Source organism: Loxodonta africana, chromosome 21 (genome assembly GCF_030014295.1).
Source record: "Loxodonta africana isolate mLoxAfr1 chromosome 21, mLoxAfr1.hap2, whole genome shotgun sequence".
Lineage (NCBI taxonomy): Eukaryota > Metazoa > Chordata > Mammalia > Proboscidea > Elephantidae > Loxodonta > Loxodonta africana.
The window spans coordinates 69,586,048-69,611,365 of record NC_087362.1 but is presented as its reverse complement, the minus strand read 5'-3'; the positions used below and the strand labels follow the sequence as shown (position 1 = coordinate 69,611,365).

Below are 25,318 nucleotides of genomic sequence, written 5' to 3'. Positions count from 1 at the left end.
ACGGGAGTCTGCGTGGGCGAAGGAGGCGTCCGAGTCTCGGGGACTGTGACAGGAGCCAGGACGCTGGTCGTTATCCTCCGAGCGGCCGGGACACCAGGCGGAACAGGGCAGGACTCGACGACCGGAAGTACGCCACTTCCTTCCGGCCGGCGCCACACGAGACGGGGAGGGGCGTCCGCGGAGGGGGCGGGGTCTCGAGTTGACGGACAGCTCCCGAGACCTATGGACGCGGCCGCAGCGGCCCTGCCTCTCTGGCGCGCCCCTTTACCGGGGCTACCGATGCCTTCCAGCCCCCCGTTTCCACGGTGTTGCACAAAGCACCGCAGGTGCCTCGTCCTCCTTTTCCCGCGGCACGTTGCAGGCTGTGGTGCGGCGCGGGGAGGGAGGCGAGTTCGGTCCCGCCTCCCGCGACCCTCTCGGCCTCCTCGCCCGGCCAGCCGCCTTCTCCGCCCCGGAGCCGCGCGTGCTGACGGCTGAGCGGCCACAGGTCTGTGACGGGCGGCGGGCCGCGGGCGGCGTGAGTGGCCGCGCGGGCGCGAGGGCTCCGCGGCGGGGTCCCCAGCGTCCGGGCGGGCGGGCCCCTTCCGCGTCCTGCCTGGTGGTTTCCGCGGGATCCGCGACGACGACAGAAAGCCCCGGCCGCCCGCCGCCGGTGCGGTGGGAGCGGCGCGGCACCGGACTCCGGGCGTCCGCTGTGGGACGGAGCGCACGGACGTCGGCGGCGAAGGCGGTTCGGGGCTGGAGCTCGTGAGCAAGTTTGCAGACTTGGCGGCGCCGCGTTCTCGGGCGACTTCCCCCGAGGTGGCCGCGGGGGCGGGGGAGGGCCTGACGCTGAGTGACCTGGAGCGAGGGCCTCAGCCCCGGCGTCCGCCAGCCCCGGTACCCCATGAGGGTACCAGGTGCCGTAGGTGTGGGGCGCAGGTAACCCAAATCAAGTGCCCTGCAGCGCCGAGGGTCCCTGGTGGCGCAGTGGTTAAGAGCTCGGCTGCTAACCCAAAGGTCGGCAGTTCGAATCCACCACGGGCTCTTTGGAAACCCTATGGGGCAGTTCTGCTCTGTCCTATAGGGTCGCTATCAGCTGGAATCGACTCGATGGCAACGCGTTATTTTGGGGTTTTGGCGGTGCCGAGGAGACGGTCTGTGTAGTGATCAAGTAATCATTCCTATTAACGTAAGGTTTGCTTTTATAATTCTTTCCAAACACTTGAGGTGGCATTCCTTTTCTTTTGAGAGAGGAACTTTTGTTTCCCAGTATATGGGATTATCATTGCGTGGCACATAATAGGCGCTTAAGCATGTGTTGATTTTCTGTCTTATACGATAAGCGTGTTTGTAAGTGTGAGTTTTTAAAACTGTCCCCGTTAGAAAAAAAAAACCGTTGCCATCGAATCGATTCCGACCCTTAGCGACCCTGAAGAGCATGCATGTATCTAGAAATAGGTGATCTGGGAGATAAACTCATCTCTGCCAGTACCACTTTGCTAACACCCCTTTTTTCCCTCATTGCTCCAGATTCTCCATTTTCAGTGCTTGAAGGCATAGCACCTTGTACTGAAGTCTGTTCCCCTTCCCACATTTTTTGTATGAATGAATTGTATAGTGTTGGTTTATTTGTTTCTATAGAGCCACAGTGTCTACCTTTAGTAATTAATAAGCCGTCCAAACAATGTGTCAGGCTACTGGCCTGTATTTAATAAGTAATTGGCAGGACACTGCTCGTTATTCAGTGAAGTGAAGCAAGATGTTCTGGGGGATTGTACCCAGCCAGCTCAGTGCCACCACTCCCCCACCTCCCACTTGCTGCTTCCAAACCAGGCTCCTGCTCCCTGTGGTTACTCCCACTGCTCCTCCTGGGATAGCAGCTGCCTGCATGGCACACCCCCGCTGTCCTCAGCGCTGAGGCATAATCCTGAGGCTCTCAGTGTGAATTGTTTTAAAAGAACACAATTATTAAAATTTAGATACCTGAGACAAAGTAATATTTAAGTTCTTCAAAATCGGGCTACCAAAAAATATGCTGTCGAATACCTCCCACACAGCATTTCTATGGGTGATACAAAATACCGAAAAGTACTACTGTGTGGTCTGTAGAACTGTGGCCGTTCCATAAAACTGTGTAAATTATGTGACAAATGGCCCAGGAACTGCTGTGGCTCCGAGAGGAAGAAGATGCACAGGAAGTACAGCATCCAGAGAAAGAAAGCTGACTGGAAGAAGGGCGGGGGCTTGTCCCTGTTGCTACCTGTATTCCTGACTCCTGGCACCCAAAGGAATCGACTCGACAGCAGTGGGTTTTTGGTTGGTACCCAAAACCAAACCGATTGCCGTCGAGTCGATTCCGACTCAGCAACTCTACAGGACAGAGTAGAACTGCCCCATAGGGTTTCCGAGGAACGCTTGGTGGATTCAAATCGCTGACCTTTTGACTAGCCAGCAGAGCTCTTAACCACTGCACCGCCAGGGCGTCTAACTCCTGGTAGTGCCTGCCGCGTAGCAGGTGCCTGTCTCATAAACAGAGCCCTGGTAGTACAGTGGTTGAAAGCTACAGCTGCTAACCCAAAGGTCAGCAGTTCAAGTCCACCAGCCGCCCCTTTGAAACCCTAAAGGGCAGCTCTGCTCTGTCCTGTAGGGTTGCTACGAATTGACTCAACGGCAAGGGGTTTGGTTTTTTTTTTTTTTGCTTATGTTTGTGCTAAACGTTTGTGTTGTGTCTTAAGTTTAGCTTTAAAGGCCGGCTAAGATTTGGATGAGAAAATGGGAGGGCGTGCTAAACAAAGGCAAACAGCACAAATGAAGTCCAGCACAGATGAGCACAGAGGCGTGCTGGGGAGTGAGGGTGCTGACATACAGATGGACCGTTTATTTCTGTGTTGCTTGTAGGAGTGCTTGGAAGAACAATGCATGTAAGTCTTTGACATGATGTCCATCCGGCAGAGAAAAGGAATAAAAGCCACAGAAATTCCTGAGGGTTATCCAGCACAAGAAGAAAATGTGAAGTTGGAAAATAAATTGCCATCTGGTATGTGATTTAAACTCAAGCCGTGTTTGGGATTGCTTTTATTTCTGCACATTTAACCATCGTTGGCCAATAGGATAAAAAATTCAGTGAACCTAACACTTGAGAAAACTTTGTTCTAGTACCTTGTTGTTTTGGTTTTTATAATTTATTTGAAAGTAATTCAATTATTTTGGTTTGACAGTTATGGTCAGATAAAAGATGAAAGCTTTGATTAGAACCCCTTGTTTCTCAGTTGTCTGGTCTTGAGCTTATTTATTGTTATGGCCGTCTGACCTGTTGACTCTACATTGATGCCTTTCCCCACTATTCAGATTTTAATCTATTTCTCATTTTTCTGGCATATATACACTGTTCATATGAGGCAGCTTTACCTTGGGGGAGTTTTTCATTTCATTAGTCAAAGATCAGTCATTTTTTTTTCTTACTAGTTTTAGGTCAAATTCCTGAAATTTTCTTCTTTGCTTTGTTTTCGTGAGAAAAGTAGTCAGAATTGGTAAATTGTTTCTATAATACTGAAAACTTGCTAAGATAGACATCAAATGGCATTAATTGCCAACTTCTTGCCTCCTGAGTTGCCTTCTTAAGTAAGCCTAGTCAGTATTTTAAGAGTAATCCTGAAAAATTTTATGTCCATTGACCATTTTAGAAGGAGCCCTGGTGGGATGGTAGTTAAAGTGCTTGGCTGCTAACCAAGAGGTTGGAGATTCGAACCCACTAGCCATGTCCCAGGAGAAGGATGTGGCAATCTGCTGCCACAAAGATTACAGCCTTGGAAACCCTTTGGGGGCTGTTCTACTCGGTCCTATAGGGGCACAATGAGTTGGAATCAACTCTATGGCAGTGGGTTTGGTTTTGGGGTTTGGCCATTTTGGATATCTGATAGAATTTACATTAATTGCAGCCATGTTAATTCTTACCAGCCAAACTTAGTAATTTGGGGGAAAGAGTTAAATAATAGTACCTGAATGGGTGCGGGGGGGAGGGTAGTGGGGGTGTCATGCCGTCCAACTCAGCTGTTAGCAATAATGCATTTTGGGCAATAGAGAGTACTTCTTGAAGAGCTTATACAAGGCAAATTCAAGTTTGTTTTTAAGTAAAACATGACTCTGGGGATTGGCCAAAGCAGTATTTATCCATTTCAGAAAAACTGAAAGCGGAGGAAAGGAAAAAGAACTCCTGTAACCCACCCATCATTTCTCCATCTGCATGCTGTTTGCCCTCTTTACGTGTATACCCGCAGACATTCATATGTAGTTTTACAAAATTGGGATCCTACGTGCTGTTTTGTAACTTCCTATTTTTCTCTCATAAAATGAACATGTCATAAGTCAGTAAATTTTTTTTTTTTTTTTTGTGGTACAAACATATATAACAAAACATTTGCCAATTCAACATTTTTTGCATGCACAATTCAGTGACATTAATTAGGTTTATCACATTATGCAGCCGTCACCAGTTTCCTGTTCTACATTTTTCTATCACGCTTAACAAAAACTCAGCCCCCCAGGCAATGACTCCCATTTTTTCCCTCTCTCCCACTCTTGGGAACCACTAATAAACTTTGGTCTCTATACATTTGCTAATTCTAGGTATTTCATATAAGTGGTAAACATTGTCAGTGACTGCATAGAGAAGTAGCTGCCATCGAGTTGACTCCAACTCATGGTGGCCTTATGTACAACAGAATGAAACATTGCCCTCATGTGTTAACCGCTTGATCACCAGCATGTTCCAGTCCATTGTTGCGGCTACTGTACCAGTCCATATCACTGAGAGTCTTCCTCACCCTCACTGGCCCTCTGCTTCATCAAACATGTTGTCCTCCTCTAGCAATTGATTCCTTCTGATGACATAAAGCAAGTGAGTTGGACAATGTTGGGTTGTAATCTATAGGTTTTCAGTCACTTGTTTTCAGAAGTGGATTGCCAGGCCTTTCTTCCTAATCTGTCCTCTGGAAGCTCCACTGAAACCTGTCCAGCAGGGTTACCCTGCTGGTGTTTGAAACACCAGTGGCATAGCTTCTGGCTACACGGCAGCACGTAAGCCACCACAGTACATCAAACTGACAGATGAGTGGTGGCAGTGACTGCATAGTAAACCATTATGTGGCTGTAGCATAAGTGATTTAACTAACTCCTTTTTCAGTATTTAGATAGTTTTCTAACCTTTTACTAACACATACAGCACTCTGATAAATATCCTTGTAGCCAAATGTTGTTTAAAACTTTAATTATTTCCTTGGGGTATATGCCTAGATTTGGAATTATTGGTCCTGTGGTATGCTCATTTTGTTGGCTTTTACTCCCTATTACCACGTTGCCTTCCAGAGCAGTACCAGTTTACTATTCTACCAGCAGCATTTGGAAGCTGTTCATTTTTTATACCATTGCCAAAACAGAGTATTAGCATTTTAAGCTATCAAATTGGCCAAGATTTTTAGAATTATACCTCATTGTTTTCATTTGCATTTCCTTGTCGTTGCTGTTAGGTGCCAACGAGTCGATTCCTACTCATAGTGATCCTATGTACAACAGAACAAAACAATGTCCAGTCCTGAGCCATCCTCACAGTCGTTGCTGTGGCTAAGCCCATTGTTGTAGACGCTGTGTCAGTCTATCTTGTCGAGGGTTTTCCTCTTTTTCACTGACCCTCTGCTTTACCAAGCATGGTATTCTTCTCCAGGGACTGTTCCCTCCTGATAACATGCCTGAAAAATGTAAGACAAAGTCTCGCCATCCTCACTTCTAAGGCGCATTCTGGCTGTATTTCTTCCAGGATGTATTTGTTTGTTCTTCTGGCCAAAAAAACAAAAATAAAAACCCACTGCCACCGAGTTAATTCTGACTCATAGCAACCCCATAGGGCTTCCAAGGCTGTAAATCTCTGTGGAAGCAGACTGCCACATCTTTCTATCCCAGAGCTGCTGTTTGGTTTTGAACCACCACCTTTCAGTTAGCAGTCAAACACTTTAACCACTGCACCACCAGGGCTCCATGTTCTTCTGGCAGTCCATAGTATATTCAGTATTCTTCACCAACACCATAGTTCGTATGCATCAGTTCTTCTTCAGTCTTCATTATTCATTGTCCGGCTTTCACATGCATATGAAAAAAACCCATAGCCCTTCAGCTGATTCTGACTCATAGCAACCCTATAGGACAAAGTAGAACTGCCTCATAGGTTTCGACGGAGCAGCTAGCTGGTGGATTCAAACTGCTGACCTTTTGGCTCTTAACCACTGTGTCACCATGGTTCCAGTACATGCATATGAGGGGATTGAAAATACCATGACTTGAGTCGGGCATACCTTAGTCCTCAAAGTGATATCTTTGCTTTTTAACACTTTAAAGAGGTCTTTTGCAGCAGATTTGCCCAATGCAATACATCATTTGATTTCCTGACTGCTGCTTTCATGGGCGTCGATTGTGGATCCAAGTAAAATGAAATCCTTGACAATTTCAATTTATTTTCTCCTTTTGTCATGATATTGCTTATTGGTACAGTTGTGAGGGTTTTTGTTTTCTTTATGTTGAATCAGTATGTAATCCATATTTAAGGCTGTGGTCTTTGATCTTCATCAGTAAGTGCTGCAGGTATTCTGCACTTCCAGCGAGCAGGGTTGCGTCATCTGTATATTGCAGATTGTTAATGAGTCTTGCTGCAATCCTGATGCCACATTCTCCTTCATGTACTCCAGCTTCTGAGATTATTTGCTCAGCATACATATTGAATAAGTATAGTGAAAGCATACAATCCTGACACACACGTTTCCTGATCTTAAACCACGCAGTATCTTCTTGTTCTATTCCCACAACTGCCCGTTGGTCTATGTAGAAGTTCCGCGAGAGCACAGTTTTTCTGGAATCCCCATTCTTTGCAATGTCCATAATTTGTTATGAGCCATACAGCCGAATGCCTTTGCATAGTCAGTAAAAACAGATAAACATCTTTTCTGGTGTTCTCTGCTTGTAACCAAGATCCATCTGACATCAGCAATGATGTTCCCTATTTCCTATCCTCTTCAGAACTGGACTGGAATTTCTGGCCCTGTCAGTGTGCCGCTGCAAGCGTTTTTGAATTTGGCATTTCCTTATCACTAATGAATTTGAACATTTTTTTCTGTCTATCTTATATTGGCCATTTTTTCTTTTGTGCATTGCCTGCTGGAATAGTCATCATTCGTTACTGTCCTGAAAATATTCATCCTATGTCAAGGATAGTTAAGCTTTATTTTATGTGCTATAAATATTTTTCCTACTTTATGTCTCCCTTAACTTAAGTCATGATGGATTTTTGCTATGGGTTTTTGTTTTTGTTTTTTTTTTAAGTAATCAAGTTGTTCAGTAGCTTTTATGAATAAACTCCAAATTGTAAATAGAGGATCTAAAAGACTATTTGCAACCTACACATGTAATTCATTTATTCCTCCATCTCACAAACTTCATCGTTAAATTCTAATTGTTTAACTATGCTAGATATAGATGCTGAGTATTAAAGATGAATAATATACAGTATTTCTCAAAAAGCTCACTTTCTGGTTGGCAAAATGGACAAGTGAACAGTTAGATACAGTGGGGTAAAAACTAATAAAAGTAATAAAAAAGATTTGTGAAATCAAAGAAAAGGAGCCCCTGTGTGTTGGGGAAAGAGAAAGCTTTGCTAATGACAGAGAACTGGAACTTAGCATTCCTGATAGTTTGAAGTAGAATTACTGAATTCTAAATTCTTCACTGACTTGGTTCCTTATCTGTTCCATTTTTCTAAAAGGTTGTACCGATAGAAGATTATGGAAGATTCTCTGGTTTGCAGTTGGTGGAACCATTGCCCTCTGCAGTGGACTGCTTACATCTGTCTACCTTGCCACTTTACATGAAAATGATTTATGGTTTTCTAATATTAAGGTATGGGGTTTCTGTGACCATCGTATGATTTACTTACCACTGCCTCCAGGAGTTAGCCATGTCGATGAACGAAGACAGTGTCATTTTGCCATAAAGAATTAGTGTTATTATAAAATAACATATCAGAATTTTTGTAATCAAGCAAGCCTTCTCTTTCATTAACTTACTCCAGTTATGCAGCAGTTACTCTAATCCACGGTATTTTCCAAACTGTGGATTGTGAAATTGGTGCAGTAGGACACAGGTTGACATTGTTTCTTAATGAAGTGAAATAGAAGAGAAAATAAGACAATGTATCACTCATAGTAGAATCGAGAATGTTTTGTGAAATGAGCCCTGGTGGCACAATGATTAAGCGCTTGCCTGCTAACCAAAATGTGGGTGGTTCAAACCCACCAGTAGCTCTGTGAGAGAAAACGCCTGGTGATCTGCTCTAATAAAGTTTAAAACCAAAACCTGTTGTCTTCTGGTCGATTCTGACTGATAGTGACCCCGTAGGACAGAATTGAACTGCCCAGTAGGGTTTCCAAGGCTGTAAATCTTTACTGAAGCAGACTGCCAAATCTTTCTCCTATGGAGCTGCTGGTGAGTTTGAACTGCCAATATTTTGATTAGCAGCCAAGCACTTAACTACCAGGGACCCTAGTAAACCCAATGAGGCAGTTCTACTCTGTCCTGTAGGGTCGCTATGAGCCACAATCAGCTCAGCACACAACAACAACAATGTGTTTGTACAGACTGAGTCACGGTATACAACCTATGTTTTACTGTGGGTTGCATTAAAAAAAAATCAAAAGCCACTGCTCTAAACTGCGGTGTTTTAACCTGGCTCCATAGATGAGCCTCGAGGTGTCCGTAACTTTCTAATGTTATATGCGAACAGCTTTGTGGGTGTGCTTGCCCACACGCTTGCGTGCTTTTTTCTGGGAAAGGAGCCATAATTTTCATCAGATTCTCAAAAGGGCTCATGACTTCTTACACCAGTTTCCTTGTTTTCCTTCTTTCTCCCTTCTGTCTATTGATCTGTTTCTCTGTCTCTTTCTCTAACATTTCTGGAATCCCTCTTGGCGTTGTTTTCAGAACTAGTAGATCAGCTAAACAAGGAAACTTGTACATTGCCAGTGTTATGCCTTGTTTCTGATCCAAAACGTCATGATGTTTGCCCTTATTTACTAGCCGAGGCTTCTTGACGTCATTGCTTGCAAATGTAAAATTCACCTTCAAAGACCGAATGTTTATCATCTATAAGAATACTCAAAAGAATTGTAGCAGTATCTAAAGGCAGTTCACGATGAGAGTTTTCCAAAATATTTTGAACTTTGATCCCATTATTGGAATGAGTCTCCAAAGGAGACAACTTTGAACAACAAGTTTAACTTATATGACTAACTTCGGGTATGTTTATTTTAAAAATTGGTAGTATTACTTTATGGAGCCCCCAGTTTGTACAAATGGTAACACACTCACTGCTAACTGAAGGGTTGGAGGTTCAGGTCCACCCAGAGGTGCCTTGGAAGAAAGGCCTGGCCATCTACTGCTGAAAAATCAGCCATTGAAAACACTATGGAGCGCAGTTCTACTTTAACATACATGGGATCGCCATGAGTCAGACTCAACCTGATGGCAACTGGTTTGTTGTTTTTTTTTAAGTGTTACTTTATAGGGATGACTAGATCTGTTTCTCTCTCTGTATATGCAAATTATCATGGTACCAAAGAATAATGGTTCTTACATTTCAGTGACAGTTGGTAAATTTTTACTCACCTGTATCTCTTTAAGGAAATCCTGATGGTGTAGTGGTTAAGTGCTACAGCTACTAGCCAAAAGGTCAGCAGTTCAAATCCACCGGGCACTCCTTGGAAACTCTATGGGGCAGTTCTACCCTGTCCTATAGGGTCGCTTTGAGTCAGACCTGACTCGGCAGCAATGGGATTGGGTTTATATCTCTTTAAAATGGAGTAGTTACAAACAGGTTCCCTAGAATTAAGCAATGTAGTGTTGATCTATTAAGACAAATATCCTGAATAAAGGAAGTATCCCTACAGGCATAAAGCAGAAATTAAATGTTAGTAACTGGATAGTTAGTCATCATTCTGAAAGAGATTGCATAACTTAATTATGAACTATAAGTCTAGCTTTTTAATTTAAAAATTGCAAATGGCTTTGTTAGTATCCTTAAATATGCTTATCATTTAAAAAAAAAAAAAAAAAACACCTTAGCATTCTTGATATTTCCCTCAATATCAGTTTTTCTCAAAAAAGTGCAAAGCTCGCCAGGTTAAGGGAATCATTATATTTTTACTTGGTATATATTGAGAACCTGTTCTGTGGATAATGTTGAATTAAATGCTGCAGGAACCATGGAAGGAGTAATAAAGGCTTCTGAATCTTCCAACATCTTTTCCGACATAATAAATTAATTCAGTAAATACATATTAAGTACCTGTAGTATGCCAGAAGCACCGTGTTCAGTAGCAGCAATACCACCAAATATATTAAGGTCCCGCCTCAAGGATCCAACACTCTTGAGGAGGACATAGGCAAGTAGGTAGGACATTCAGAATCAACACTGTGATAAGGGTCCAGATAGAGAGTATTACGGGAGTACACAGGAAGGACAGCCTAACCTAATCTTGGAAGATCAAGGAAGGTTTTCTAGAGGAAGCAGTGATAAAGGAGACCTGAAGAAGACCAGGTAAGTTGTAGGAGAAGGGAAATGTACAGGAAGTTCAAGAAGTAAGGCAGCCTGGAGTATTTAAAGTGTTGGCAATAGTTTGTAATGGCTGGAGGCTAGACAGGGCAAGAGACTATAGTGGGAATGGTAAACAGGCCAGATCATGAAGGACCCTGTCCTCTGTGACTGATAGAACTTTCTCAGAACATAATAGTGAGCCCTATTTTAATAATATAGCAGTGTCATCATATTGGTGTTTTAGAAAGATGGCTCAGGCTACAGTGTGAAAAATGGGTTTAAGGAGGACAAAACTGAAGTCAGAGGAAACTGATGGGATAATATAATTTAGTGGCCTAAATTTGGGTAGTAGCAGTGGAGCCGTGTTTATTTATTTGATCATCATTCACTGAATACCTGCTATGTGCCAGGCACTGTTCTAAGCCCTGGGAATAGAACACTGAATGTGATATGAACTTAATTCTCATGAGGAGAAACTAACTGGAAATAATAAATACTTCTTTATGGTGAACAACAAACAGGGTAATGAGATCGTTACCAGAAGGCTACTTGAAATTGGGAGTTAAGGCAGGCCACTTTGAGGGCAAGAGATATAAATTAGACTTAAATGGTAATGTAACGGAACGCCACTCGAGTTCTTGTCCTGTCTTATTAGCCAGTTGAAATAAGACGGACACTGATTGCAACGGAAACAGAAAGTGGCAAGTTTGTTGTCTGCGCGTACAAGGAGCGCTTGGGGTCTAGTGACCTTAAGGCCACGTGCTTGCTGACTAAGGGGGCTGGGGAGCTTTTTGTTTCTAATGGTGTCAGGGGGTTGGTGCCCGGAATTTTCTGCCTTTAGCCCTCCCATGCCTGTATTTGGGGGCGGGGGGTCAGTTGAAGGATGTGATTTCAATCTGTGCATGCTTCAAGGTGTAACTAGGGCCACTACTTGCTGCGACTTCCTGCTCAAAACAAGCTTGTGGTTAGCAAGACAAAGAGGGGGGAAGGGGTGTTGATTGGGGTTTTCAATATGGCTGAGCAGCCTGTTTCCATAAGAAGGAACCAGCCAAGATCTGTGAGAACACTCTGAGAAGAGGGAACAGCAAATGAAACGGTGGTGAGGTAGGAATAAACTTGGCAGGTTGAGTAACAGAGAGAAAGCATATGTGGCCAGAGTTTTGTGAGCCATGAGGAGGTGGTACAAAAGGAAAAGGCCAGATCATATAGCGCTCCGTAGGCTGGACAGAACTGGAGAGAAGCAGTCAGTCAGAGGGTTTTAGGAGGTGGACTTGAAAGGACATATTGATTCATTGTGTGGAAGGCAGTTGAGAGTGAAGAATCTTCAGTGCTTTCTCCCATTAGCAGATGGATGGGTGGACATGCCATTTGCTATGACAACAAACAGGATGGAAGGAGCAGATCTGGGCAGCAAGGCAGGAAACGATGAGTTGAAGTGTTGAGTGAGTCACTTTCGAAGCAGTCCAAGTAGAAATATGGAGTAAAGGAAGCTAGATTTATGGATCTGAAGGCAGGAGTTCCATCTGTGTTGAAAATGGACGTTTTCATGTTACCACCTTGTAGATGTGTGGGTGAGATTGTTTCAGGAGCGTGTTGAGTGAGAAGAGAAAAAGCCTAGGCCAGTTTCTGTCTGTGCCTCAGATACCATCTGTGAGAAATGACGAAACACGCATATCCTCTAACAAGTTTCTCTCCGCCCACCACCCCTGCCCCCTGAAATTTGCAATTACACTCAGTCTTACTGATTTTTTTCTTTTTCTTTATTCAAGTGATAACTCATAACATAGACTTTTTTCCGCCTTTTTCACAAAAGAGGAAACCTCTGGTGCAGTAGCCGTTTCCCAAGTCTGGATTACCTGTGTGGAGGCATTTGGCGCATTTTTCTGCTCGGGTTATCCAGGCTGGTGCTGTCCAGTAGAACTCTGTGCAGCGAAGGAAGCCTCTAGGTCTTCACTGTCTAGTACAGCAGCCACGAGCCACATGTGGCTATCGAGCACTTGAAAATAAAATTTTAAATTTTATTTTGTTTCTATTCATTTGAATTTTAATTAGCTTTAAAATACATGTATAGTTTCTGTGAATAAAAAAAATTGAAAATTTCCAATCAAAAACCTTACTTAGCCAAAGGAAAAGCTCGTTTTCAGAGTTTATATGCCTTCATAAATTTACTCCTCTAATTTACACCATTTCAGATTGGAAGAATTATAGGAATATTTGAGAAGGGTAACTCTCTTTACCTGGGGTATTTGTGAGTTACACTGTAACATCCTTATCAAAATTGCTAGGCTAGTTTTTGATGAAAATATATCTTTTGAATCTTTGAATTAATTGTAATTATTCAGAGAGTAAAAGTCTTCTAAAATAACAAGCCATACATTGGGTTTATGCATTCAAAATGATCTTTAATTGTTCATTTTGTATGGTAGATTTGAAAAGTGAGAACCCTGAAGTAGCAACATCAAAGTTAAAGGCATTAAATGGTTATAGAAAATCTGTATGTAGTATCTTTTCTAAGCATATTTTATAAATTAAAAAGTTCTTTTTATACTATCTTAACCATTGTGTTATATTTCCCTTGCTAGGAAGGGGAAAGTATTAGAGATTCTTAAAAATACTCTTTATTGACTGTCTGCTATGTACTTGGCATTGTTCTGGGTGCATTTTACACATATTTTATTGAATCTGTCTCCAAAGCCTACACACTACCTCTAAATTGTCCTTTAAATCCAACATGCTTTTTTGCTGCCCTTGATTATAAACAAAACAAACAGGGCAAAGCCCGTGCTTTTCCTTGGTGTGCTACCCTTATGTGCTAAGTCAATAATGGTCTCTCTGTAGTGGAATCAATTGGGTACCTGGTGGCGCAGTGGTTAAGAGCTATGGTGTGCTGTGGCTGCTAACCAAAAGGTCAACAGTTTGAATCTACCAGCCACTCCTTGGAAATCCTATGGAGCAGTTCTACTTTGTCCTGTAGGGTCACTATGAGTCAGAATCAACTGGACAGTAATGGGTTTGGTTTTTTGGTTTTGGATGGTAGAAATCAACCTCTGGGGATGAGGAAAGTAGTATAGGCAGGGGAGGAGGGGAGGCTACTGGCTGGTATAAAAGATTGGGGTTGGAACTAGAGCAGAAGGATGTAACTTCAGGAAGTTGCAGTCAGGGGTAGGATGTAGTCAGCATTGGCAAGTGGGGAGCCAGATCATTGCATTCTTAATGATTTGTGTCTAGTCGATTCTGTAGTCAAAAGCTGTATCAGCTTCATTCTTTTTTGTTGATTTTGTTTTTGTTGTTAGTTTGTGACTTAGGAGATCCCATGTGTTACAGAGTAGAACTGCTCTGTAGGGTTTTCTTAGATGTAACCTTTACGGGAGTAGATCACCAAGCCTGTTTCCTTCTCGGTGCCAGTAGGTGGGTTCAAACTGCCAACCTTTTGGTTACCAGTTGAGTGTTGGCCATTCATGCCACCCAGAGACTGTCATCTTAAGTCTTTTTATTTCTTGAGTGTGTATTTTTATTGCACAAACTACGTAGTGACAATAATGAAAATGTTTAAGCAAAATTACTCAGTATTTATTACCCTTAACGGAAAACTGGTTTCATTTTTCTCTTCCATTCTTCATCCTTTATGCATACCCCCAGTGCCGTCTCATAGCGACCCTATAGGACAGAGTTGAACTGCCCCATAGAGTTTCCAAGGAGCGCCTGGCGGATTTGAACTGCTGACCCTTTGGTTAGCAGCTGTAGCACTTAACCACTACGCCACCAGGGTTTCCCCTTTATGCATATATATTTTAATTATTTGTGACTTCAGTATAGGTAGTTTTTTTATAATCTGCTTTATCTGATGTCACCAAACCCATTGCTGTTGAGTCGATTCTGACTTACAGCGACCCTCTAGGACAGAGCAGAACTGCCCCGTACGGTTTCCAAGGAGTGCCTGGTGGATTCAAATTGCCAGCCTTCTGATTAGCAGCCATAGGTCTTAACCACTGTACCACCAGGGTTTCCATCTGATGTCACATCATTTGCCTTTTCCATATATGGTTAAATATTTTCACAGAACGTTCACAACTATTATGTAAATAATTGTGATTATATATAATTTAATATTTTTGGAGTTTTTTATTCTTAGTTATTTCACTATTTCCCTAATCTCCAGTTGTTGAGTACTCACTTGTCTCTAATTTTGTACTTAAACTCCAAAACTGCCTACTTAATTTCTCATTTTAAAGTGGTAGTGTAAAGCTATTAGATTCACTTTGTCTTGAAATTACCTCAGAGCAATTCAGAAAATGTCGATAATAGTCAGATTTCACCTTTGATGAAACTAAGAGAGATTTGTAATCTGAAACTATAATGTAAGAGAAGCACTGCCAAATCCTATTAAATTTAAAGGAACGTAGAAAGCAAGGACTTTGAAAGCTGATTTCAGATAAAGCTGGCAAAGCATGGCTCTTCAAAGTTCTGGCATATCCTGAGAGATCAAACCAACCGAAACCAAAAAGATACCAGAGCCACTGCCATGGAGTTGATTCTGACTCATAACGACCACATAGGGTTCCCAAGGCTGTAAATCTCTACACAAGCAGACTGTCACATCTTTCTCCTGAGGAGCGGCTGGTGGATTCAAACCACCAACCTTTGGGTTAGCCATGGATCACTTTAACCACTGCTCCACCAGGACTTCTACAGCCATGGGAATGGGTATGTGGACTAATAGCAAAAGCTTTTCTGTACACACTTTGGTATAAAGAAAAAGTGAGTTAGGCAGCCTGAAAGAAGTAATCACAGAGATAAGCCATATTTGTAGGAAGGGGAATTTAAGAGGGCAGGGATAAAGAGAGAAAACTTGCATTCTGAAGAGCTTTGAGGCTGCCAGTCTCCACTCACTAAAATAAGGAAGAGACTAAAGAACTCATTCTTGTAAATGACCTTCTATCATAAGGGAGATTTGCTAGCCTGAGTTATGGCCCTGGCCTCTCTCCTATGTGAACTTCCCACAAATAGCTGGCTGAATAAGAACTTGCCACATTCAAAAACGACTGACGATCAAAAAAACAACTAGCACAGGATCTGTGCAATGATGCTTCCAGAAAAAAGGGAAGAGAAAAACAGGAACCAAGTGGCACATGAAGAACAATCTACAGAAAAATTTTGCAGCAGAGACATGAAACTTGTGGCCAAACATGTCACCATGATTTAAAAAACAAACAAACATAATAAAGCACTTGATGTGAAAGATGAATTCAAAGCAGTGACATAAGAAGGTATAATCCTTCAGGAAAATATAGGTAGATAACAAAAGAAAAATGAAACATGAACTGTCAGAATTTAGGCAAGAAATAGAATTAAAAGATACAACCATAGTAGAGATTATGACCATATTGGAAACAACACCCAAGAGAACAGAATTTTCAGAAAGTACAGAAAGGAAAATGTTGGACAGAATTGATTAAATGAAATGAAATTAATAAAGTATTAGAAAGTGATAGCTGAGGAGAACAAAGAACCACAAACATACACATCATTTGTATCCCAAAACAAGGGAACCAAAACAATGAAGCAGGGAAAGAAAAAAAAAAAACACTTAAAAGATTTCTGGAAGTAAGACTTGACTCTACAAATTGAAGGGGCACAGTGGGTCTCAGGAAAAACTGACCTAGAAAAATCAATAACAGGATATAGCTTTGTGAAGTTGGTGGACTTAAAAATAAGGAAACCTTGAACATCTAGGCAAGAGATGAAATTACCTATGAGAGGAAGCAAAGGTCAATCTGGCTTCTGACTTTTCCATACTAACATTTAATGCTGGAAGACCATGAATGAGGTCTACAAAGTATTCAAGAGAAAGAAAATTTTTTATATACTGTAACCCAATCATTCTATCATGTATGAAAGTACCATTCAAACTTCTTTGATCCTTTAAAAACCCGTTGCCATGGAGTCGATTCCGACTCATAGTGATCCTAGGAAGTATATTTTTAAAGAATACCTGAAGAAATTGGTAAAGAAAAAACTTCATCCAGCAAAGAAAGAAATGGAAAAGCAATTGCAGGAAGACCAGCACTAAGGTTCAAATTTATTTAACTGTCAGGTTTAGACTAAATACGTAGTAACAGAACAAAATGTAAATGCTACAAACTTTAACAATGTGATAATAACATAATAACACAATTAGAGAAAGAAGAGATAGATTAGCTTTTATAGCTAGAGATCAAAAAGTTTTATTTGAAACCAAGTCTAACTAGTATATATGTTAATATATATATTTTCTAGTATTTACTAATACTAGAAAACTCAAGAAAAATACTATCAAATAAAATTGGCTAGGGAAGAAATATAAACTTCTTAAGATTGGCATTACTCATTATAGGATGTCAATAAATACCATCCATAGAAGTAAAGAATTAAGTTATCCTATGAAGTTATAAAAGTAACCCCTAGAACAAAACTGTAAACCTCCCAAATTAAAAGAAAACATATGTACACAAAACACAAAAGCAGACACAGATCGTATAATGAAAGATTTGTTCTAAAAAGCAATAAAAAGTATGACACAAAATGTATTAATTCAAATATATCCAAACATTTTTATGTAAATAATACAAATGGGCTCTACTTGCCTATGAAAGTAAAAACTCTGGATCACAAAAACAAAAACAAAAAAAACCCAAGTCCCATGCTATATGCATAAGATATTCCCAGAACAAAGTTACTTGGAAAGATTGAGCCCAAAGTTAAAACAAAACCACAGGAAATACTGGAAGAAGTATAGAAATATGTTAGTATTGAGGATTTTTAATTTTTTTATTTTACTGATACTAGTAAAGAACATCCAGTAGCATATTAAAAGTATGACACACCATGAACACATACTTTTTATGACAGGAATGCCAGGAAGATTGCCAAGAAATATATTAATATACTTGTTTACCATGTTAGTACTTCAAAAGATGCAAGAAAATAATTTTTAATTGATTTTGGTGATGGTTGTATAACTGAATATATTGAAAACTTCTGAATTGTATATTTTTAGTGGGTGAATTGTATGGCATATCAGTTATATCTCAATAAAGCTGTCATCTAAAAAAGATGCAAAAGTGATAAAATTCTACATCATTTTTTTTAAAAAAACTCAACGGTAAGAATAGGCCAGATGAGTTCACCATATCAATAAAGAATAAAAAACATGTGACCATCTGAATACTCACAGAAAAAGCATTTGATAAAATTCTGTATCCCTTCATGATAAAAATACTCAACAGACTAGCAATGGAAGGGAGCTTCCTTAACTGAATAAAGGGCATCTAGCAACAACCCATCATACATAATGGTGAAAGACTGAAAGCTTACTCCCTAAGATCAGGAACAAGAAAACAATGTCCACTCGCACCACTTGTATTCAACAACGTACTGGATGTTCTAGCCAGGGCCATCAGGCAAGAAAATTAAATAAAAGGTATCCAAATTGGAGAAGAAGTAGAACTGTTTGTATTTGTAGATGATATGATCTTGTATATAGAAAATCCTAACCAACACTAAAAAAAACTACTAGAACTAATAAACCAGTTCAACAAGGTTGCAGGATATAAGATCAATTTCTAGAAATCCATTGTATGTCTATACAGTAGAAGTGAACAAACCAAAAATGAAATTAGGAAAGCTATTCATCTACAGTAGCAGCAAAAAGAATACAATACTTAGGAATAAATTTAATAAAATGTTTAAAATTTGTATCATGTTCGTGAATGGGGAAACTTTATATTGTTAAGATGACAGCCTACCCAAGTTGATCTGCAGATTCAGTGCGATCAGTATCAGAATCCCAGCTGGATTTTTTGCAGAAATTGACAAGCTGACCCTATCACATGGAAACTCAAGGGACCCATAATAAGCAAAGCAGTCTTGACAAAGGAGCAAAGTTGGAAAGCTCGTACTTCCTGATTTCAAAATTTACTGCAAAGCTACAATAATCAAGATGGAGTGGTACTGGCATAAGGGTGGACATATAGGTCAATGGAATAGAATTGAGAGTCCAAGAATAAATCCTTATGTTTATGATCAATTAATTTTCAAAAAGGGTACCATGACAATTAAAGAGAAAAAACAGTCTTTTCAACACCTGGGCCTGGGACAACTGGATAGCCACGTACAGAAGAATGAAGTTGAATCCCTTCCTCACACTATACGTAAAAATTAACTCAAAATAGATCCTACGCCTCGATGTAAGAGCTAAAGCTAAAACTTTTAGAGAAAACATAGGAGTGGATGTTCTTGACGTTGGATTAGGTAAAGCCTTCTCAGCTATAATGCCAAAATCTGAAGTTACCAAAGGAAAAAATAAGTAATTGGATTTCATCAAAATATAAAACTTTCATGCTTGAAAGTATACCATCAAGAAAGTAGAAAGGCCCATGGGATGGGAGAATATTTTGGCAAATCGTATATCTAATAAGGAACGTGTATCTAGACTGTATAAAGAACTCAATTACAATTCAGTAATAAAAGAACAACCCAATTTAAGAACTGGGCAAAGGATCTCAACAGATATTTCTCCAATAACAAGTGCTGGCCAGGATATGGGGAAGTTGGAACACTCCTACCACCCAACCACCACTACCCGCCCCCCCACACACACGCACACACACGCACGCAGAGCTGATTTGGTAAACAGTCTAGCAATTCCTCAGTTAAACATAGAGTTACCATATGACCTTGTATTTTACCCTTAGGTGTATACCCAAGAGAAGTGAAAACGTGTTCACACAAACTTATACACAAATGTTCATAGCAACATTATTCATATACCCAAGAGAAGTGAAAACATGTTCACACACAAACTTATACACAAATGTTCATAGCAACATTATTCATAATAGCCAAAAAGTAGAAAAGCTCAAATACCCATCAACTGATAAATGGACAAATAAAATATGGTGTGTGTGTGTATATATATATATATAAAAAATAGAAGATTATTCAGCAATAAAAGGAAATTAATTACTGATACATGCTTCAACATGGATGAACATTGAAAACAAGCTAAAGGAAACCAGCCAGTCACAAAGGACCACAGATGATATGGTTTCATTTATATGAAATGTCCAGAATAGGCCAGTCTAAAAAGAAAGTTGATTAGCGATTGCCTAGGGCTGAGGGCCATCACTTGTCTGTCAGTTTGTGGTGGCTTGCGTGTTACTATGATGCTGGAAGCTATGCCTCTGGTATTTCAAATATTAATAGGATCACCCGTGGTGGACAAGTTTCAGTCGGTCTTCCAGACTGAGACCTGGTGATCTACTTGTGAGAGTTTGCCAATGACAACCATATGGATCACATGGAATATTGTCTGATAGAGTGATGGAAGACGAGCCTTCTAGGTTGGAAGACACTGGACAATAGCCGCAACAATGGACTCAAATACCAAAGATTGTGAAGACGGTGCAGGACTGGGCAGCATTTCTTTCTATTATATGTAAGGTTGCCATAAGTCAGAGCTGACTCGATGGCACCTAACAACAAAGGGCTGAGAGGAACAGGGGACTTGCAGTGTGATGGCTAAGCGATGTGAGGTTTCTTTTTGGGGGTGATGAAAATGTTCTAAAATTGATTGTAGGGATGCCTGCGCAACTCTGGATATACTAAAAGTATGGATTGAATTATACACTTTAAATGGGCAAATTGTATGGTATGAGAATCCTATCTCAGTAAAGCTATTAAAAACAAACAAAAAAGAATAGATGCATACTTTTTTTTTCAATACAGCATGCGTACATCTCAGCCCAAATGCTAAGGCCCTACGCAATAGGGAAACGTAGAGCAGTACTATCCAATAGAATTTTCTGTGATGATGTTAAGTTCTTTACCTGTGCTGTATTCTCCATCCAGTATGATAGCCACTAGCCAAATATGCTCAGAACCTGAGAAACTAAATTTTTAGTTGTAATTAAATTTTATTAAGCACATGTAGCTAGAGGCTACCAATTGGACAGCCCAGCACTAGAAGCAAAACCCCAAGCCAGAGCTACCCATCGTTACTACTGTTATTTAACATTGCTTTGGAGGTACCAGCAACACAATTAAACATGAGAAAAAGTGAAAAGTATAAAAATTGGAAAGGAGGAGGTAAAATTATTTGCAGCTGGCGTGATTATATACCTGGAAATCCCAAGAGAGTAATCTGAAAAATTACTACAAGCAATAGGAAAATTCAGAAGATAACAGGGTATGAAATTAAATATATAGAAACCAACTATTTTAAAATTTGTCAACTTGAAGTTAATAGAGAAAGAAGACTGCAAACATACCCTTTCAGTGCTGCCTGCTACACTTCCTTCATCCATGTACCCTCCAGCTCTACTTCCGTTGTGACCTTTTCTTCCCTCAAACCTTCATAACTTCCCTAATCCTCACCCTTGGCTGATGACATTATTTCCTGTTTCCCTGAGAAAGTAGAAAGGAAACACCTATCTGCCTGAAGTCTATGTCCATATCACTGACCTTTCTTATCACTTGTGTGAGATTCAATCCCGTCTTCTACTGAAGCACATTGCTCTAGCACTCATTCTCTCTATTTTGCTCTTTCTTCCATCCTTCTTGTTGTTGGCTGGCCCCTGACTCGTGGCAACCCCAAGCACAACAGGACCTCTGCTCAGGGACTCTGGGTCCAAAGGACACGCTCTGATCTTGGCACTGCTTTCTTGGTGGTATGAGGTCACCCTGTCTCTCTGCTCACTTTCTTTTCCTTTTTATCTCTTCAGAGATAAAAGGTGATATAGGCCACACCCCAGAGAAGCTCCCTTTACATGGGATCAGGAGTGTGGCCTGGGTAAGGGTATTACAATTCCATCGTAATCCTCTTTAACATAAAATTGCAATCACAGTTGGAGGACAACCACCCAATACTGGGAATCATGGCCTAACCAAATTGACATATTTTGGAGGGACATAATTCAATCCATGACACTAAGTTACAAATTTTCACAGAAACTTAATGCTTACTCAAAAACCGAACATCAAATGGGGTAAAAATCAGTTCTATCATGCCAATATAATGTGTTTGGTCAGCTTTAAAATCCAGTTATTGCATCAGAATGTAATGTAATTCACAAAATTTACATGCTTTCTTTTGGAATTGCATATTTGGTAGGATTTTGTTCACACTCATTTCCAAGAACAATCTTGTTCATAGTTTTAAATACCATCTATATGCTGATGGGAAACCCTGGTGGCATAGTGGTTAAGAGCTACAGCTGTTAACCAAAAGATTGGCAGCTCGAATCCACCAGCCACTCCTTGGAAACTCTGTGGGGCAGCTCTGCTCTATCCTGTAGGGTCACTATGAGTCAGAATCAGCAGTGGGTTTTGGTTTTTATATGCTGATGACTCCCACATCCATGTCTCCTGCTCAAACCTCTCCCCAAACTCCAGACTTGTATATCCAGCTGCCTACTTGGCCAACTTCATTTGAATATCAAAAAAAAATCCACTGCCATCGAGTCAATTCCGACTCGTAGTAACCCTGTAGGACAGAGTAGAACTGCCCCCATAGAGTTTCCAAGGCTGTAAATCTTTACCGAAGCAGACTGCCACATCCTTCTCCCATGGAGTGGTTAACCAAGTGCTTTAACCACTACACCAAAAGGGCTCCCTGAATACCCAGTTGGTAGGTTCAGACTCAAACACATGACCTTCCCTGCCTTTAGGTGTTTCCCCTTAAATCTTCTCCATCTCTATAAATGACAACTTCATCCTTCAGGGGCTCAGGCCAGAAACTTTGAAGAACCCCAGTTCTCTGGGACCCTACACTGCATTCCTCAGCAAACCCTATCAGCTTTACTTTTACAGCATATCTAGAACCTGGTCACCTCTACTACCTCCACCGTTACCTTTACCTGCATTGTTGCAGCAGCCCCCTACCCATTGGTTTCCCTGCTTCCCCCCCTTGCCCCCAGTAGCCTATTCTGAACACAGCAGCCAGCGTGACCTTTTAAAAATGTAAATCAGCTTCTGTCTCTGCTCAGAATCCTTACATTTAAACTTAGCATGTCTAAAACCAAACTCCCAATTCCCGTTCCCCTGTCCCCTTCTACCTCTGAGTACAAGCCTGAAGTCCTTGTGATCACCCACCAGGCCTAGGTGACCCTGCTTGCACCCGCTGCCTCTCTGACCTTGTTAACTGTCCCTTCCTTCTTCCTCCCACTCAGGCCGCACTCCTTCCTCACTGTTCTTCAGGACTTCGGTGTGTCGTTCCGTCTGCCCAGACTTTTCCCTGAGACCTCCACAAGGCTCACTGCCACGTCCCTTCAGGTCTCTGTTCAGTTGTCACTTCATCAGTGGAGCCTACCTTGCCCACTCTTAAAACCACAACGCTAACTTTCACTTAAAGCACAATAAAAATTAAAAAAAAAAAAAAAAAGCAACACTTCCCCCAGTCCGCTCCTGCCCCGTTCCCTGCCTTACTATTTTCCATAGCAGTGACAATTGTCTGAAATACTGTGAATTTTACTTACCTGTTCTCTTTCCCCTCTATTCTAGATTATAAATTCCAGGAAGGCAGGGATTTTTGTCTGTTTTTTCCCCTTGCTGTATCCCGCAGCACCTAGAAGAATACTTATCACTTGTTGGTGCTCAAAAGTGTTGAATGAATGAATAAGGAAGATAGATTGGAGGAAGGCAAGATAAATTAGGACTGCAGGATCCAGGATAGTTAAGGCATCCCTTCCTTTCTATGCCTCCATTGCCTTGACTTGTCATTTTCTTTTTAAAAAATGCATTGTTTTTCTTTCTCATTGAAACATGAATTTGGGAAGATCCAGGACTAAATTTTTATACCTTTTTGTTTTCCCAGCAAACGTATGTTCAGTGGCAAACCAAACCAGTTGCTGTCAAGTCAATTCCGATGCATAGTGGCCCTATAGGACAGAGCAGAACTATCCCATAGAGTTTCCAAGGAGGGCCTGGTGGATTTGAACTGCAGACCGTTTGGTTAGCAGCTGTCGCTCTTAACCACTACACCATGAGGGTTTCCATGTTCACTGGTGAGAAAGGACAATTCTTGTTTAGGTAAAAGGATAATTCCTGTTTGGGTAAAAGCATTCAAGTCGGTCATTTTTTTCGGTCTCTTTGTGCTGACATTTTCTGGTGTTGTTTTCTTATTTATTTCATATTGCATAATTTGCATGTCTTCACATTGAATACTTCTGCAAAGCATGGATCCTTTACAGTAAATGTAATTCGATTAGGGCTAATCCACAAAACAGCAACGACAGTAGAACCTGGAGCCACAATTGCTTCTGTGCAGGCCCCTGGACATAGTGCCACCTCAGCGGTAGTCCAACCTACTCGCATACTCTCTACTGAGCAACTGTCATGTGGCAAGGCTCTAATCAACTCTAGGGCAGGAATCATTCCCCTCTAACAGATGGACATGAATTAAACCAGACAATAAACCGTGTATGTGCAGTAAATATGTTTGCTGAGGGCATGATTCCCGGGACAGAACTTTCAGAACAGCTGTCTTTATCATGAGCTGCTGTTTCTTGGTGAGATGATTTGTTAACTCATTCTGAAACAGATTACATTTATAAAGTTAATCTGTCAATGGCCTCGCCGCTACCAGCAGCCTAATTATTTTGGGGAGCAGTTTTTATAAACAAAGGCTATTTACATGAGGTTTTAAAAAACTAGTATGTTTCCTTTCCCAATTTGGAGTCATTTGCTTAGAAGGGCTTGTTACCTTTTGTTTGTGCACTGCCAGCACTTGCCTTAATGCCTGTAAAAAAAAAAAAAAAATGCCTGTAGGGGTGCAAATGATTGTGAACATTTTTTTTTTTCTTTTAGTCGTTAAGTTACTATTAAACTGCCATTGTTGAATGGTTTTAGCTGTACTGTTCTTTAAAAATGCAATTCTTTTGTCTTTCCACCTTTTTGTGTCATCTTCAGAGAGGTCGTTTGCATTCTCTCAACATGCCTTGCTTTCCTTGTACAACCTGTGCAGATTTAAATATGGAATATTTGGTTTGCGTTCTTTAGAGGGCAACTTCTATTGGTGTATATTTTCCTTGGCGTGATCTACCAGGCAAAGTATAAATTGCTGTAAAGCTGGAAAAGTGTTTGAATGAGTCAAGCAGATGTTCCCTTAGCATGAAGCAGATGTAAAACTTGCACGTGTCTGTCTAATAAAGTATAGCATTTGGTTCTATGCAGCTGGAGCCAAGATTACCAATTAATCATGTTTGAATGCATTTTTACTAATTAGGCCCCCCCTCTGTTCTTTATACATTCTGGGTGTATTAAAGAGAGGAGTGGGCCACAAAAGCCTTTCCACTTTTAGTACTTAGAACAATGTCTTTGTTTTTTACCCACATCTTTGTAAAGTCAGTTTTATTTTTAGAACCGTATTGGAAATGAAGCTCATACATGTGGATGACTGATTTGACCCTCTAGTTTGGTTTGGGGATGTAGATTTTATGTTAAGATGTCCCACTCAATATGCTACACTTAGTACCTTGAATACTTGAAGATAGCAAGAGAGAAGAAAAGAAACATAATGAAACTGAATGTTTTTTTTCTTTCTTATTTGCATGAGCAGCAGCTAACATTCACCCAGTTATCTTCAGTTCGTAGACTCTACAGTTACTTGACCTACTAGGGGTGTGAAATTCTAGAGATGAGTAATTCCAATCTGGTTTTATGTTGTCAAAA

At 40.9% G+C, this 25,318-nt stretch overlaps 1 protein-coding gene across 8 annotated transcripts in view; it reads left to right on the top strand.

The window, feature by feature from the left end:
- Nucleotides 1-241: 241 nt before the first annotated feature.
- Nucleotides 242-25,318, top strand: part of DPY19L3 (dpy-19 like C-mannosyltransferase 3) — a 75,666-nt gene continuing 50,589 nt past the window's right edge. For 3 of the 8 annotated variants that reach the window (XR_002787317.2, XM_023555657.2, XM_064274106.1), the window contains exons 1-3: nt 242-487; nt 2,881-3,019; nt 7,787-7,920. Coding sequence is in view for 3 of the 8 variants with exons in the window: in XM_023555657.2 (XP_023411425.1) it covers nt 2,917-3,019; nt 7,787-7,920 (237 nt within the window). In the remaining 5 variants the exon portion in view is untranslated. Of the gene's footprint in view, nt 488-701; nt 3,020-4,744; nt 4,880-7,786; nt 7,921-8,033; nt 11,717-23,462; nt 23,678-25,318 lie in introns of those variants that run through there. The other 5 variants (XM_064274108.1, XM_023555659.2, XM_023555658.2 and 2 more) reach the window with 5 other exon arrangements.